This window comes from Sardina pilchardus, chromosome 3 (genome assembly GCF_963854185.1).
Source record: "Sardina pilchardus chromosome 3, fSarPil1.1, whole genome shotgun sequence".
Taxonomy (NCBI): Eukaryota; Metazoa; Chordata; class Actinopteri; order Clupeiformes; family Clupeidae; genus Sardina; species Sardina pilchardus.
This window is the reverse complement of record NC_084996.1, coordinates 26932058-26947297: the sequence shown is the minus strand read 5'-3', so window position 1 is coordinate 26947297 and position 15240 is coordinate 26932058. Positions and strand designations below refer to the sequence as shown.

General features: G+C 47.0%; 1 protein-coding gene across 2 annotated transcripts in view; it reads left to right on the top strand.

Moving 5' to 3' along the window:
- The window catches only part of LOC134077170 (protein kinase C beta type), a 134863-nt gene that overhangs the window by 16655 nt on the left and 102968 nt on the right, over positions 1-15240 (top strand). For both annotated transcript variants that reach the window (XM_062532598.1, XM_062532597.1), the window contains exon 3: positions 15092-15174. In XM_062532598.1, the coding sequence (XP_062388582.1) occupies positions 15092-15174 (83 nt within the window). The remainder of the gene's footprint in view (positions 1-15091; positions 15175-15240) is intronic.

The window sequence follows — 15240 nt, the reverse complement described above, 5'->3', positions numbered from 1 at the left end:
ATAAACTGGATAGCATTGTGCAAAAGTGCATGTTTTGCTTTGACTGTGTTGTGGGGACCACACTGCGTGTGTTTGTTTGTCCTTTCCTTTCTTGGTATGTAGCCAGAGGCAGAGGAAGTGTGTGTGAGGACTCAGAGGGGGTGTTTCTTTTTATGGTGAGGGGCACAGAGAGGGTAGACTTCTTTTTTTATTTCCGTTTTTTATTTATCCATAGAACGTTTTCCATTTATTTATTTATTTATTTATTATTTATGTATATGTTCCGTTCCATTTTCAGCCACCCTTGGTTTTGTTGATTTGGCGGTGTGGTCTTGTAGAGGGTAAGGTGTGGACCGAGCCTCCATTCCCCAACCAAGGTCACTGACCAGCATGCCCAGGCCTGCCCAGCCCAGCCCAGCCCAGCCTATCAGAAGCTGCTAATGTGTCAGAACCAATGTGTCCGAATCGGTCCTAGAGCCGCTCCTAGGACCCGCCGACTTGACATTGGTCATTGATGCTGTACTGTGGAGGGGAATCTATTTGTGACCTGCAGTGGACAGTTCCTAGACTGTAAGAGTGGAGCCAAAACGAGACGTCTGGTGTTGTGCTGTTTGCTGCTCCGTGTGCGTTTCCTGTGTGTGGGGAGAGTAAGGTGGGTGAGTGGTCACCATGACATTACTAGAGTGACCTAAGCCTTTTACATACGCACTAGGACTATGCATATATACACACACACACACACACACACACACACACCAACACTAACAGATGTGCACAGATTCTAATCATCTAATCACCGTTGGGCAAATAATTTGATATGAAATGTCAATGACTGTTGCATGAATGCATTATTTCATTCATTGCATGTCACAAGAACACTTGTTTCATGAACTCCAAAGACGTTGTTTTGTATGAGACTTTGGGTGAGAATTGCATTTCCTTGGATTGAATACTAGAGAGCAAACGAGGTGTGAATGTCATAAGGCACAAGTAGCGATGAGGGTGATATACAGTATAATTGATGTATAAAGTCCTCAGTATTCAGTCATTATTAATGATTATTGCTCTGAACAATCATATTTATTTCTTGTTGAACAGATGATGTTAAATGTAGACCAGATGATGTTAAATGTAGAACAGATGATGTTAAAACAGTGCTTCCTCATTAGTAGCCTACCCTCACTCTCACACCGCTGACAGATCACAATGGCCTAGTTGGAGAGTGCTTTTAGTTACATAATAACTGACATTACCCAGGATGTGCAGCGACATGCGTTTTTCCAACAGACTTTAATGTGAACGTTCCAAAAGAGCCATATCTTGGCAGCAGCTTTAATTGTTTTTGAGCACGTTTGGCTGAGCTTTGGCTGTGCCTGGCTAGCTGCATACCAGCTCTAATTGGGACCGCAGTGACTTTCTGAACGTGCCTCTGATTCCAGGATGCTGGTGCCAGGCTGCTGTCGCTGGACAGAGGAACACACACACACACACACACACACACACACACACACACACACACACACACACATACCACAATGGATATGAGCAGACTTTCTGCGTTGCCTCTATCGGTAACATGGTGACATCTATACAGTACTTGTATTTCTATATAGTATGCACAAACGCCTACATAGCCTTAGACACACATGCACACATGCATGCACACACACACGCATGCACGCACGCACGCACGCATGCATACACACACAGGCACATTCTCCCTCTATCACTCACTTACTCACACACACGCACGCACACACACACACACACACGCACACGCACACGCACACGCACACACACACACACACACACACACACACACACACACACACACACACACACACAGGCACATTCTCCCTCTATCACTCACTTACACACACGCGCACACACACGCGCACACACACACACACACACACACTAGGGAGAGGGTGAAAATGGCGCTTCTTATGCCTGTGCCCATCCCACTCCACTCTGCTATTGAGTGGACTAATGCATGGGTAGGCGCTGTCTATCGATTGGGTTCTCAGCGCCTGTTATTATGTGAAGTTCACATGTGACGCACTGAGCTAACGCCAGCGCTACCGCTCCCTTTCCCGTCAGCCTGCAGCCGCTTCCCCTGCTAGCCTGGTGAAATCAACCACCTCCCATTAGCTGGCTAGCACACGCTAACCGCTCAGCAGCTACTCTTCATAGCTGTGTGTTTTAGAATGCTTAGAACATTCTAGAACATTCGCCATGGCTGTGCCCTCCTGATGAAATTCTTGAACTTAGAAATAGCCACTAAAAATGGGTGAACTAGAACAAAGCCTTTACTTCTTGTGATGTCAAATATCTCAAAGCCATTAAAGTTCAATTGTGGTTGTCAAAGAGGGTGTTATTTAGTCAAAAGGCCCATTTCAATACCAAGCCTAAATATAAGGTTTTTAATGGGTTTGTAAAATTGCAATTGCGTTTATTTTTTTTAAATCAAAGTTAATTATATGCTATTTACACATCAGAGAACTCAATACAATACTCAATTCATCCATCCTGTGTCCTCTTTAAGCCTTATAAACGTTCCGGGCTGATTTAATTGAATCAGAGGGGGTTAAAGCAGAGCGAGAGCCGCGAATGTTCGATGCCTGACGTGTTCAACTTGTTGGTGATCAAGGATCTGATATGATGAGGAATCTAGAACCTTTTTTTTCTGGACAAACATGTTGTTTTATTTGAATGTTGTAGGCCCATTCATGTATGTTACACAGTCTATGGTTAATACATGAGGTCGTCTGTACTCTACGCATGGTCTACTCAAGCTTGTGGCTCATGCATCAGGCCTAGGAGAGCATCTGATATTCTTATGTTGACACAGACACTTGTAAATGTGTCATCAGATGAACATGCCAGTGTGACAGGCACATCCTCAGTTGCTTGAGCAGGTTACTCTCATGGGGCCTTCAAAAGGCTGATTCCCTCCTCGCTGCCAGACCAGACATTAGCGCTGTGAAGCTCCAAACCTGACGCCTCTGCTCATGGTGTTAGTGCTGTTGCTGTGCCAGTGTGTACCTGGCTGCCAAGCTCACTGCTGCTGATGGTGGCTCTTAGGAACAAGACATAAAAAAGGCTGCTTTCCTTTCTTAGAAGACTGCGTTCCATCTTTCCTTCCGTAATATGGTGCTTTCCTTTCTTAGAAGACTGCGTTCCATCTTTCCTTCCTTAATATGCTGCTTTCCTTCCTTAGAAGACTGCTTTCCATCTTTCCTTCCATAATATGGTGCTTTCCTTCCTTAAAAGACTGCTTTCCTTCCTTTACAGGCTGCTTTCCTTCTTTAATATGCTGCCTTCCTTCCTTAAAAGGTTGCTTTCCTTCTTTAATATGCTGCTTTCCTTCCTGTAAAGGCTGCTTTCCTTATTTGATATGCTGCTTTCCTTGGTCCCTGATGTCCTGTCAGGTGTTGGCCGGCCGTGGCGTCCCTAGCTGCGTCTGTCCTCCGGGGGCTACCGCGGCGTGTGCTGCTGCAGGTGGCCGAGGTGCTCTTCTGCGTGGCTGCCGCTGAGAGTGGCGTGCGTGCGTACGCCAAAGGGAGCGTGCCCCAGCTGCAGCCTCATGGGTAGCGCGCTTGTGTGTGTGTGTGTGTGTGTGTGTGTGCGCGTGCCGTGCGGAGTGCAGTATAATTTGATGGCTATTGTTCCGCTCCGATGCGCCCGTGCCCCTGTGTCTGTTTACAGTGGGAGGCCAGTGCAAATCTCTCTGTTTACCCTGCAGGCCTCTTTAATACACAAAGCACACACTGATTGCAGCGCCGCCAGTTGTAATCCTGAGCTAACGATTTGCTTAAATGAAGTTTAAGATTTTAAATGAACTTTGCATTGCAAACAGGAAGTAACAAATAAGGAGAAGGATCTCATCAAAGGACTGTACTATGGGGTCACATTAAACAGTGATGAGCTGCAACTTTATTTTCTCATACTCTAAATAACTGTATGTAGATTTTTAAAATAATTTATAGTATTCTTATGTTATATTATCAATCTGGAATGCATTATATGATATTTTTTCAAATAGAAAATTAACATTTTGATTGAAAAGCGGTGGCGCTAGCCAGGCTAACTTACGACTGCTTCCTGAAAGCATAGTAGTTCGGTCAAAATCCTGGCTGAATTTAGCTTGGACGTGGTATCACAAAAGAGATGGTACATAAGTTACCATGGGGATTTGTTCTGTACACCCAGCCTGTTCCCGACCAGGCTAACAGCCAGGCGTCGTTCATTCTTATGTTAATCATGTTGTCTTATTGGTTCAGCCAGCTGTCATTCAAAGCAGACCTCCATGTGAATCTTTTAAGGGCTTTATTTCATTGATTTACTATTGCTAAATGCATTTGCTCACAACAGTGTCTGTCTAACACCATATAGTCTAGGCAATCTGTGAGAAAACGGTCACCCAACCCAAAACTAATTGCAACAGAAAATATGTTTGTTGTATTCAGTTCATTAAACTTTCCCATATTCCATACCAAAAGTCCATGAAAATCCAAGTGATCCAACATTGTCAAAATTGGAATTATTTGTGCATAGGTCAGTGGCCAAAGTTACTGCACTTCCATAGTACAGGGGATATGTGACAATTCAAGGTCCAATTCTTTCATAAAGGTGAAACTCTTGAAAGTCTTATGGTTTGGAGCCCTGAACATTTTCAGATAAAACCATTATCAAAAAATGTTCCACTATAACTGAGCCTATATTTTGCATCATATCTCCTGAATTTTTGGTGATGTGATGACATCATAAAAGTGCAAAACAATGAATGCAGCCTTTGACTGGTGCTGACATGCCCACACTTGTGATCAGAATATTGAGATTAAGATCCAATCCAGTGTAAAATGAGTCATATGTATGTTGCTTACACACACATACACCCCCTTCTTAACACCAACTTCTTGAGAATTTCCTTGAGAATTTTGACTATCAGTTACTTGAGAACTTTAATTATCAGTTTCTTGAATCAGCAGAATTACTTGGAAGCCATTATGCGGTTCCCTGCAATATTGCTCCAAAAGTTGCCTCATCATCCACATCTATGCCAATTGGCGTCAACATACTGTAGCCACGTTTTTTAAAAAAGAAAAACACTTAATGCGGTCACGATCCTTCCTGATCAGCAGGTTTGCACAGTGCAATATCATTCTGGGCATACACTGACAGAGACTTCATAGATGTCAGAGACTTCATTCTCTTTATGTCCGTGTACCATGAGTTTGATTATTTTTTTTTTTAGGTAATAGAACGGTCACTGCGCACTTGCCAATGTTGTTCCAATGTCGTTGGCGCTCTTGCCATCCAACATCACTGCAGACTCCCCAAACTCTGCTTGTGATGTACTGTTGACTCACTACCTAAGTGGATGTGAATGACAAACTGCCATTTGGTTCATTCCAATATGTGATGATACAGACTCAATCTGCTAATTCTCTCTGTCACTTCACACTCGCCAACTCTGCTTGTGCTGTATTGCTGACTGGGACCACTCTGCTATTGGTTATGATGTCAGAATGCGTACATGATAGACTCGCTCCGCTAATGACTTACTCTACTAGAGGTGAATGCTTATACACTTAGCTAAATGTTCCTGGTGAACTATGTGGCCACAATCATAACGAGGGCTATGGTATGTAATATATATGTCTCACTTTGTAAGGACTTTGTGGAAATGACAACCTCTCCAGGTGTGGAGACAGCAGAGCCTTGTTAAGCAGTAGGCAGGGCCTTATATATTCACAGATTTTTTGCAAATTACACTAGTCAATATGCACACCAGACAATCTGGCGAACTGGCAAACTGTCCCACTGGTGTTGTGACGTCGAATGACCGTTCTAACTACCAAGATGGCCTAGAACTGCAGTACCCCTACGTACAGGTTGGGCAAATGAACTCGGGCCCGACTCCAACCTGGGTGCCAGAGAGACTCCATCACAACCACTGCACTTGGCTTGCACCAAGGCTTGCCCAAATGACCTGTTTAACCCCTCGTGTGTGTGTGTGTGTGTGTGTGTGTGTGTGTCAGTGGTGATTACTGCAGTGTAGAGTGTGTGTAGATCTGCCTCTGACCTGTTGCAGTGGAGGGTCAGAGGGAGTAAATTCAGTAAAGCAGGGCTTCGGAAGACAGGTTAATTTCAGAGCACAGTTCATACCTCTTTTGTGTTTGTGTGTGTGTGTTTGTGTGTGTGCATGTAAATGGTTGGGCAGCTGGTTCTGTATAGCTGTTTGTGGGCTCTAGGTGTGTACAGTATGTGTGTGTGTGTGAGAGAGAGTGTGTGCATGCATGTAAGTGGTTGACTGGTTCTATGTAGATGTTTGTGGGGCTTTAGGTGTGTGCGTGTGTGTGTGTGTGTGTGTGTGTGTTTTGCTATTTGCAGCATATTGATGTTTGTTAGTGTGAGTGGCTTTGCAAGTGTAAAGCAGTGTTTTCTGCGTGTGTGTGTGTGTGTGTGTGTGTGTGAGAGAGAGAGAGAGAGAGTCTGAATTTGTCTGTGTGCATGTGAAACCTTTCCCAAGAGCAGATTTCTCTACTTGATTGACCCATCTCCAGTGCGCTAAAGTGAAAATGTCAGAGAAAAGGTTCTCCAAAGTGCACTGTGCAAATGGCGGAACCCCCATTATAAAGCATTTATCTCAGTCGGAGACGAAGTCGTGGATTTGAGCCCTCTCCCTCTGTCAATCACGCGCTGCCATAAAAAAAGTTAGCCGTTTTTCAGGAGGAAGCTTTGCTTGTGGTATGGAAATGCTCGACTATTTTCGTCTGTTTTTTTTGCATGCCGCTTGTCTTCCCCGTTTTTTTTGTTCTTTCAACGGTTCAGGTGACATAGGTGACATAAGTTTCTATGGCCGGTAATGCTGCACAGTAGCCGCTAGGAAGAGGATTATGGTCATTTACATATTTTTAGGACCGTGTCCGTCAACAATGGAACTTATTATCAGCTTGTGTCTCTGTTGGAATGAGAGACAATAGGAGGCTAAATTAGGTGACTGCTCCTATTTGCTCTGCTGATTGGGTTGCAGACAATGAGAGGAGGTTATGAGACTAAGTATTTCACTGGTGCCACTGTATCATGCTGGTTTACTTGCAAAGCTAGGATGACATGCTACAGGAACTCGCTTGGCTCAAAAAGCGCCAAGGATGGAGTCAGGAAAGGCAAGAGAGTTTTCTCGTGCTTGTGCTGGGAGGGCGCTGGCAAGTGTGAAGACGTGTCGTAACCTCCGTGAAGCCCTCTGCGGATTTCTGCCACATCATCCGGCCATGCTTCGTCAGTCTTAAAGAGGGCAACTGTATCCTTCCTCTTCCTCTCTCATGCCCTCGCTCCCTCTCTCCCTCCCTCCCTCCCTCCCTCCCTCTCTCCCTCTCTCCCTCTCTCCCTCTCTCCCTCTCTCTGGCTGTAGTATCTTTTTTAATGCCTCTGTTAAAATGTCAATGCTTTAAAAGTGATGATTTGGTGGCTGGGGAGAGGTGTGTGTGTGTGTGTGTGTGTGTGTGTGTGTGTGTGTGTGTGTGTGTGTGTGTGTGTGTGGGGGGGTGTGTGTGTGTGTGTGTGTGGGGGTGTTAGGGGGTGGAAGGGCAGGTAATAATGGTGGCATTTGGAGAAAAGGCTGCGGTTAGCATCCTGCATCTGCATACGGCGTCTGGCCCATAGTAGCCCAGGGGTCATAGCAAAGGTCAAACTTCACATCAGAGGGGAGCGGACTGGAGCACTGCCACAGCACACTTCATGGCTGAACTGGTTCTAGAATGGACTTCACATCTGTGTCCAGCCAGACATACATACAGTACATGCATGCAAACATACATGCATACGGTAGCCTACAGTACATACTGTACAGACACACACACACACTCATAGACAGAGAGATACAGCACGCACACACTTTTTATTGCAGTACGCATCATCTGTCACCAGTATTTATGCACATCTGTCATCTGTGAAAAAGAAACTTTTTTTCTGTTTCTGTTCTGTGTGTGTGTGTGTATAGTGTGTGTGTGTTGGGGGTTGATTGGGGGATGTAGAAGCCTGTTGGTGTGTTTGTGTGTGTGTGTGCTAGTGGGTGCTCAGTAAGGTCCAACTTGGTGCTCAGAGGGGGAGTGTGTTTGCTGCAGCCCTGGGCTCATTTTATTTTTTTTCAATTAAAATGGGTTAGTGAATTAGCGTGAGGGATAGAGTGTCCCTGGCATGGGCTTCTACACATCTGCCTCACATGGACAATATGCCACGTGTAGGATGGAATTGGGAGATCTCCTCGTAATGCTTTGATGGGCTTAGCCTTAGCGGCACAACACTCAGATGTGCACATTCTCAATTAAAATATGAGAGGAATATTTTAGCTTCATGTCTTTTGCACGCTCCCACCCCGCACATCCCCCAAGGAGAGGCAGAGATGTGTGTTCATACGGTGCAACAGTGACGCCAGATCTTTGCCCAGAAGTGCTGGCGGAAAAGGAAACAAGCTTATTTGCATTGTGTGTTGTCACAGAGGGCCATGTTTCTTTTTTGGGGGTGTTTGATTGTTTTGCGCGGGGATATTTTTGGGTTTCTCACCGAGCGACGGAGAGGTTACGTAAGGTCAAGCAGCGGCGGTGGTGTGTGTGTGTGTATGTGTGTGTGTGTGTGTGTGTGCTGCCTTCTCACCATGTGAGCCACAGTCATTCCTCTTTCATTGCTCCCTTCCCTCCATTAAGCTCTGTCTTGTGGCGTGACTTGTCCTCTTCCTCCTCCTCCTCCTCCTCTTCCTCCTCCTCCATCTCTGGAAATGCCATCCAAGTCCATCTCAACCCATCCCAAACCACCTCCTAATGAGCTTATAGGCGCATTATGGCTTTTCTAAATGACTTATTATGGGCGTAGAGACTCCCCCCCCCTCCCACACACACCCCTCGCGGCTTTTCTCTCATTTCCTGGATCTCTGGAGGTCTCGCGTGGGCCGCCCCCTTGGTTGCCTGGCCTCGCCTGGCCCTTTCTTGTCCCGATAATCCCCTGCATCTCGCACTCTTTCCTGCACTTAGGCCAGCGGAGAGGACATTTAGATGGCAGTGGACCGTGGCGCCAGGCACTGGACTTGTGATTGGTCTCCTCCTGATTGGCTGACCGCATCTACATGCGTTGTCAAGATGATGGAGCGGGGAAAGTTGATAGGACACTGGTGGTGATGATTATCCATCAGTTAGTGGTGGGTGTGCATGCAAGTGTGTGTGTGTTTGTGTGTGTGTGTGTGTACATGTGTGTGTGTGTGTGTACAGTGAAGGAGATCTCATTACAGAATACACCCCACCCCATCCCTCTCATATACATTCACATGGGGTGATTAGAACGCTGGAGAGCCGATGTGTTTTTGAGAGGTGGTGCTGGTGCTGGTGATGGTGATGGTGGTGGCTGTGGTGTGCATATGCGTGGGCAGATGCTTCAGTTTGTGCGTGTGCGTGTGTGTGTGTGCCTGTGTGAGTGTGTGTGCACATGTGCATGTGCGTGTGTGTGCGTGCCTTTTTCAGAGTGTGGTTAACTAGAGTGTGGAGGGAGAGGGTGAGAATGTGTGAGCGCATTAGAGGTGAACTGTAGTAGGATGAGTGAAGTGAAATGTGTGTGAGTGGCTAGTTTTGACATGCAAGAACGACAGTGTGTGTCTGTGTGTGTGTGTGTGCAGTGGGATGGATGGGTGGGTGGGTGGGTGCTTCACTGAGTGGAAAGGGGGTGTTTGTAAGAGTGAGTGAATGTGTGCGTGTGTGCATGTGTTCGTGTGTGTGTGTGTGTGTGGGGGGGGGGGGTTAGTTGGGCTTGCGGCAGATGTTTGTGGAAGAGGAAGAATGTGTGTGTGTTGTGTTGTGTGTGCATGTGTCTTTGTGTTTGTGCTAGATGCCAGTGTGTGGAAAAGGAGGAATATGTAAATGTGTGTGTGTGTGTGTGTGTGTGTGTGTGTGTGCGCGCGCGCACATGTGTGGGCTGCTGCATGCATGCTCGTGTGTGGGAGTGGGTGAGCACAATAGCAGCTGACTGAAAATGAATGTGGTTTCACAGAATTTGTCTGTCTGTGTATTTGTGAGTGCACTCTGCCTGTGTGTGTATGTGTGTGTGTGTGTGTGTGTGTGTCTGTGTACGTGTGCGCACACGCTCAGCTTGAGCTTGATTGTGTGTGTGCTGCATGTGTGTATACCATGCTGGGTATGTATGAATGTGTTGTGTGGCTCTTCATTGTGTTTGGCAGTGGCTGCTGCTTTCTTGTGTGTGTGTGTGTGTGTGTGTGTGTGTGTGTGTGTGTGTGTGTGTGTGTGTGTGTGTGTGTGTGTGTGTGTGTGTGTGTGTGTGTGTGTGTGTGTGTGTGTGTGTAAGGTGCCAGTGCTTATTGATTTCTTTGTGAGCATGTCTGTATGGTATGTGTGGGTCTCTGAACAGTAGGTGTCAGATTGATTGTGTGTTTTGGTGTGTGGGTGTGCTTGCAACGATAAAAGACTTCTGTGTGTGTATCCACCTCTGTGCTCGTGTGTGTGTGTGTCCACCTCTGTACTCGTGTGTGTGTGTGTCCACCTCTGTACTCTTGTGTGCATCCACCTCTGTACTCGTGTGTTTGTCCACCTCTGTGTGTGTGTGTGTGTGTGTGTGTGTGTGTGTGTGTGTGTGTGTGTGTGTGTGTGTGTGTGTGTGTGTGTGTGTGTGTGTGTGTTAGACTCAATTGTATCGTGCAGAGAACAAATACAAATACAACAAAATGCAGTTTAGCAGAAGTGCAAAAAAAGCCTAAAAGTGCAATGGGATCTACAGAGTATAGACAGGTGGTGCATATAGGACAAGAAATATAATGCAGTGTATAGTAGTATACAGCTGCTTTACAGAAGGTGGTTTACAGTAATATGCATTAACTACAAATATGTGCAGCTACCTTATAAGAGCAGAATACATATGGTTATGTAGCATGAGCAATGTATGAACAACATGTACAGATATGTGTAACGTAGTAGTAGTAGTAATGCGTACGTGTGTAATGTGTGTGTGAGAGCAATACAGAGACACTACAGTAGGTGCTTTCAGACCTGTCCTCCACACTATATGTGGGTCTTTGTCAGACGGAGGTCCGACCCTTCGGGCGATTCAAATATGATGCTTACTGTACATGCAGACGTTATGCGGTTATATGTGTTTACGACACCGACGCACGCGAACAGAAACTCGTGTGCGTGGTTGAACAGGTTGAACGTGGTGTTCTTCACCATCTAGCCATAGAGAAAGGCCGACACAACAAGTAATCATTGTTACGCATGAGAGCACGAGAGGCTTTGTGGTCACTGTACTGTATGACAGAGGGAGGGAGAGTCTGAGGTGCACTTTGTTCTGTACTGTACTGTAAATATCGGCCCCAAAGAGACCAATACTGAGACATCTATAACAGAATCATCCTACATTTCTTAACAACTGAAGAAGCAGGGGAAACCGTGCACTCATTTTTGGAAGAGGATTCCAACACTCGCCGATTGGCAGCGAGCTGCTTCCTCACTCGGTAAACGGGCCCCGGGGCTAAATTATGAAAGAAGTGCAACCTGCCGTTTGCCTGCGAGTGGGGGAACACAAGCAATTTGTTGAAACGTATAACAAAAAAAAGTCATCAGGTGTCCATAGCCTACGGGTCTTACAGTACATGGCTTCCATGATGCCATCACTAACTGGCCTGTGTGTAGTCCTCGGTACAGTGGACAACAAAGTTGGTATTTAGTTTTTTTGTGCTCACTTATATTATGGCCTGTCAACAAACATAAACAATAACTATGTTTCAGGACAGTGTTGGTGCGATCACCATTAGTCATCCTGCAGCCTACTGTAAACATTTGCGCAAATTCCCAAGATCCCGGGTATTTTTTCAGAATGTATTCGATTGTAACGCGCACGGAACAATATGATTATGTAATAAGTGACTTACAAATATAATGGGCAAATTCTGGGCAGCATATATGGCCATCTGCTGCAACTGTGTTGAGCGTTTGAACTGCATCGGGGCACCTGAGCTCCACATGTGAGCCGGTGCTTGTGCCAGCACGAGGGGCCAGGGCCTCGGAGCGTCTCTCCCCAGCTCTCTGTGCTCGCTCCGCGGGCAGCCTGCGCGGGCAGAGCCGGCCCCATATGGATATTTAATGGCCTCTTTAATTATAGAGAGCCAGAGATCGGGCTCGCTGTGAAGGCAGCCTCGCGCCGCTGCCATGTGAGCCAGCATCCTCCCCACCACACCCCTTCCACACCCGCCTGTCCGCCTGCCCGCCCGCCCGCCTGACCTTTCAAACAGCCCAGGGAGAGGCAGGGAATCTCCTCCTGGGTCACTACGCCAGAGACCCACAGAGAGAGAGAGAGAGAGAAAGAGAGAGATGGAGAGGGAGGGAAAGAGATCGACTCATGACCTGGGTTATGGCACAGTAGAGTAGGGCAAGGAGAGACACAGGAAGAGACGTAGAAGATGATGAAAGAGAGAGAGAGAGAGAGAAAGAGAGAGAGAGAGGGAGGGAGGGAGAGAGAGAGAGAATTAGAGTGTTGGTGGTGGATTCACAGCCAAGTAACTATTATCTAACGGTCTTCATTCTTCTATCGTGGAATTTGTCACCGGCACAAATCACTCACGAGCCGGGAGTTTCTCTGTCTGTCACCGTGGCCCTAAGCGTTGTCCTAGTAACTGTGAAGTCTACTAGTTTGGTAGGAAGGAAACGACGGCGAAGCATTCTGCCTGTTTTTTTTTTTTTTTCGCTGAAAAGAGCAAACTGCTCGCTGCCATATGTCCAGCAGCCTGCTGAGGCTGTGAGACGCACTCCTCTGCCCAATCAACACCCACTCTACTGTACTTCCACCAGCCTCTGTTCTTTCCTCTCTTTCTCTCTCTCTCTCTCTGTTTCTCTGTTTCTCTCTCTGTTTCTCTGTTTCTCTCTCTCTCCGTTTCTCTCTTTCGCTCTCTCTGTTTCTCTTTCTCTCTTTCTGTTTGTCTCTCTCTTTCTCTCTCCTCATTCACCTGTTACTCTCCTCACCTCTTTCCGCTCCCAGTCACACATTCTCTTCTTTTTCTCACTTCCTATTAGCTCTATCTCTCCATCTTCTCCCTCCCCCCTCTCTCTCTGTATCTCTCTCTCTCTCTCTCTCTCTCCCCACCCCCTCTCTCGGCTGTAGCATCGTTGAGGCGTGTGGGCGTGCGTGCGTGCGGGCGTGGGCTGGCGTGTGTGGGCGTCGTGTCGAGCTGTGTGGGCAGAGGGTTCGGCGCTTTTGGCAGCGGAGGATGAGCGCCCGCTTCTCTTCTCTTCTCCCTGCTGGAATATTCCTACCTGCGCGCTGCTCACGTGGGGAAATGGGCCCTCCGCTTCCCATGCACCGCACCGCACAACACACACACACACACACACACACACACACAATACACACCACAAATATGGAAAGATAAAGTAGATAAATGCAGTCACAAATGCATGCACACACATACAAACATACATACATGCATGCACTCACTCACTCACTCAATCTCTCTCTCACTCTCACACTCACTCACTCACTCACACACTCTCCGAGTGAGATGGCGTTTTTACAGAAGTGCTAGGGTGCGTCTCCGCGTGTCCACCACCCCTCCCGTGTCAGGGGCCCGTGCGTGCCTCTTAGGGCCGCCGCAGCTCAGCATTTGCATACGGCAGCTTCCCAAACACAGAGGGGGCCCTTCACCAGCACAGCACAGCACAGCACAGCACAGCACAGCACAGCACAGCACAGCACAGCACAGCACAGCACAGCACAGCACAGCACAGCACAGCACAGCACAGCACAGCACAGCACAGCACGCTCTCGCTTCTCTCTCTACCCCTGGCGTCCGCTAACCTTAGCATTAGCGCCGGTGCTATCTCTCTGTGTGTGTGTGTGTGTGTGTGTGTGTGTGTGTGTGTCTCTGTCTGTGTGTTGTGTCGTCGCGTGAACAATCTATCAGGCCAGGGGGGCATCTGCTAACCTTAGCATTAGTGCTGGTGCTATCCGTGTGTGTGTGTGTGTGTGTGTGTGTGTGTGTGTGTGTGTGTGTGTGTGTGTGTGTGTGTGTGTGTGTGTGTGTGTGTGTGTGTGTGTGTGTGTGTGTGTGTGTGTGTCGCGTGGACAATCCATCAGGCCAGGAGGGCATCTGCTAACCTTAGCATCAGCTCTGGGGTGCTATCCCCGTGTGTGTGTGTCTATGTCGCGTGGACAATCCATCAGGCCAGGAGGGCATGTTTCTGAATATTGCATGAGAAACCAAAGACAGATGAAAATGATGGAAGTGTACTGAGGTGTATGCTGTAATGTAATTGGTTACATAACCGCGTTTTCTAGGAAGTTTGTGCGTGTCTGTGCCTGTGCCTGTTTGTGTGTGTGTGTGTGTGTGTGTGTGTGTGTGTGTGTGTGTGTGTGTGTGTTTGTACTCAGTGGAGCAAGCAGGGATAGGGTCACTGCTGTTTTATGAGTCATGTCATAGATTGATGAGTGGGGAAAGTCGATAGGGCGCTGTGGTGATGATTATCCATCAGTTAGTGGTGTGTGTGTGTGTGTGTGTGTGTGTGTGTGTGTGTGTGTGTGTGTGTGTGTGTGTGTGTGTGTCCACATGGAAACTGGATATCCGTGTGTCTCTGTTTGTGTGGGTGTTTATGTGATTACTGTAATGTACGATTACCCTAATGTGTCTTTCAGTGCACAGTGCTTTTTAAGTGCTGTTGCTGGGTCTGTGGAGCAATCGGATTGGACAGTATTTGTACAGTTCACATGCTGTTGTTCTGTGTGTGTGTGTGTTATTATTTTATGCATACATGTGTGAGTAATTAGTCTACCGTTTTTGTTGGCTATATGTGTAATAAAATTAAGAATATAATTTTGTGTGTGTGTGTTATTTTATACATACATACATGTGTGGTTGATTTATCTACCGTTTTTGTTGGCTATATGTTTAATAAAGTTAAAAATATAATTGTGTGTGGGTGTGTGCAGTAAGTGTACATGAGGTTGTGTGTGTGTGTGTGTGTGCGTGTGTGTGCAGTAAGTGTACATGAGGTTGTGTGTTTGTGTCTAATTATCTAGTGTTCTAATTGGCCGTCTCTCTCTCTCTCTCTGTGTGTATGTGCAGTGTGTTGCTTCGTGGTGCACAAGCGCTGCCATGAGTTCGTCACCTTCTCCTGCCCCGGCGCCGACAAGGGCCCTGCGTCAGACGTGAGTACCGCACTCCTCTCCCGTCATCCCTCTCTCTCTCTCTCCCTCTCTCTCTCCATCTCTACC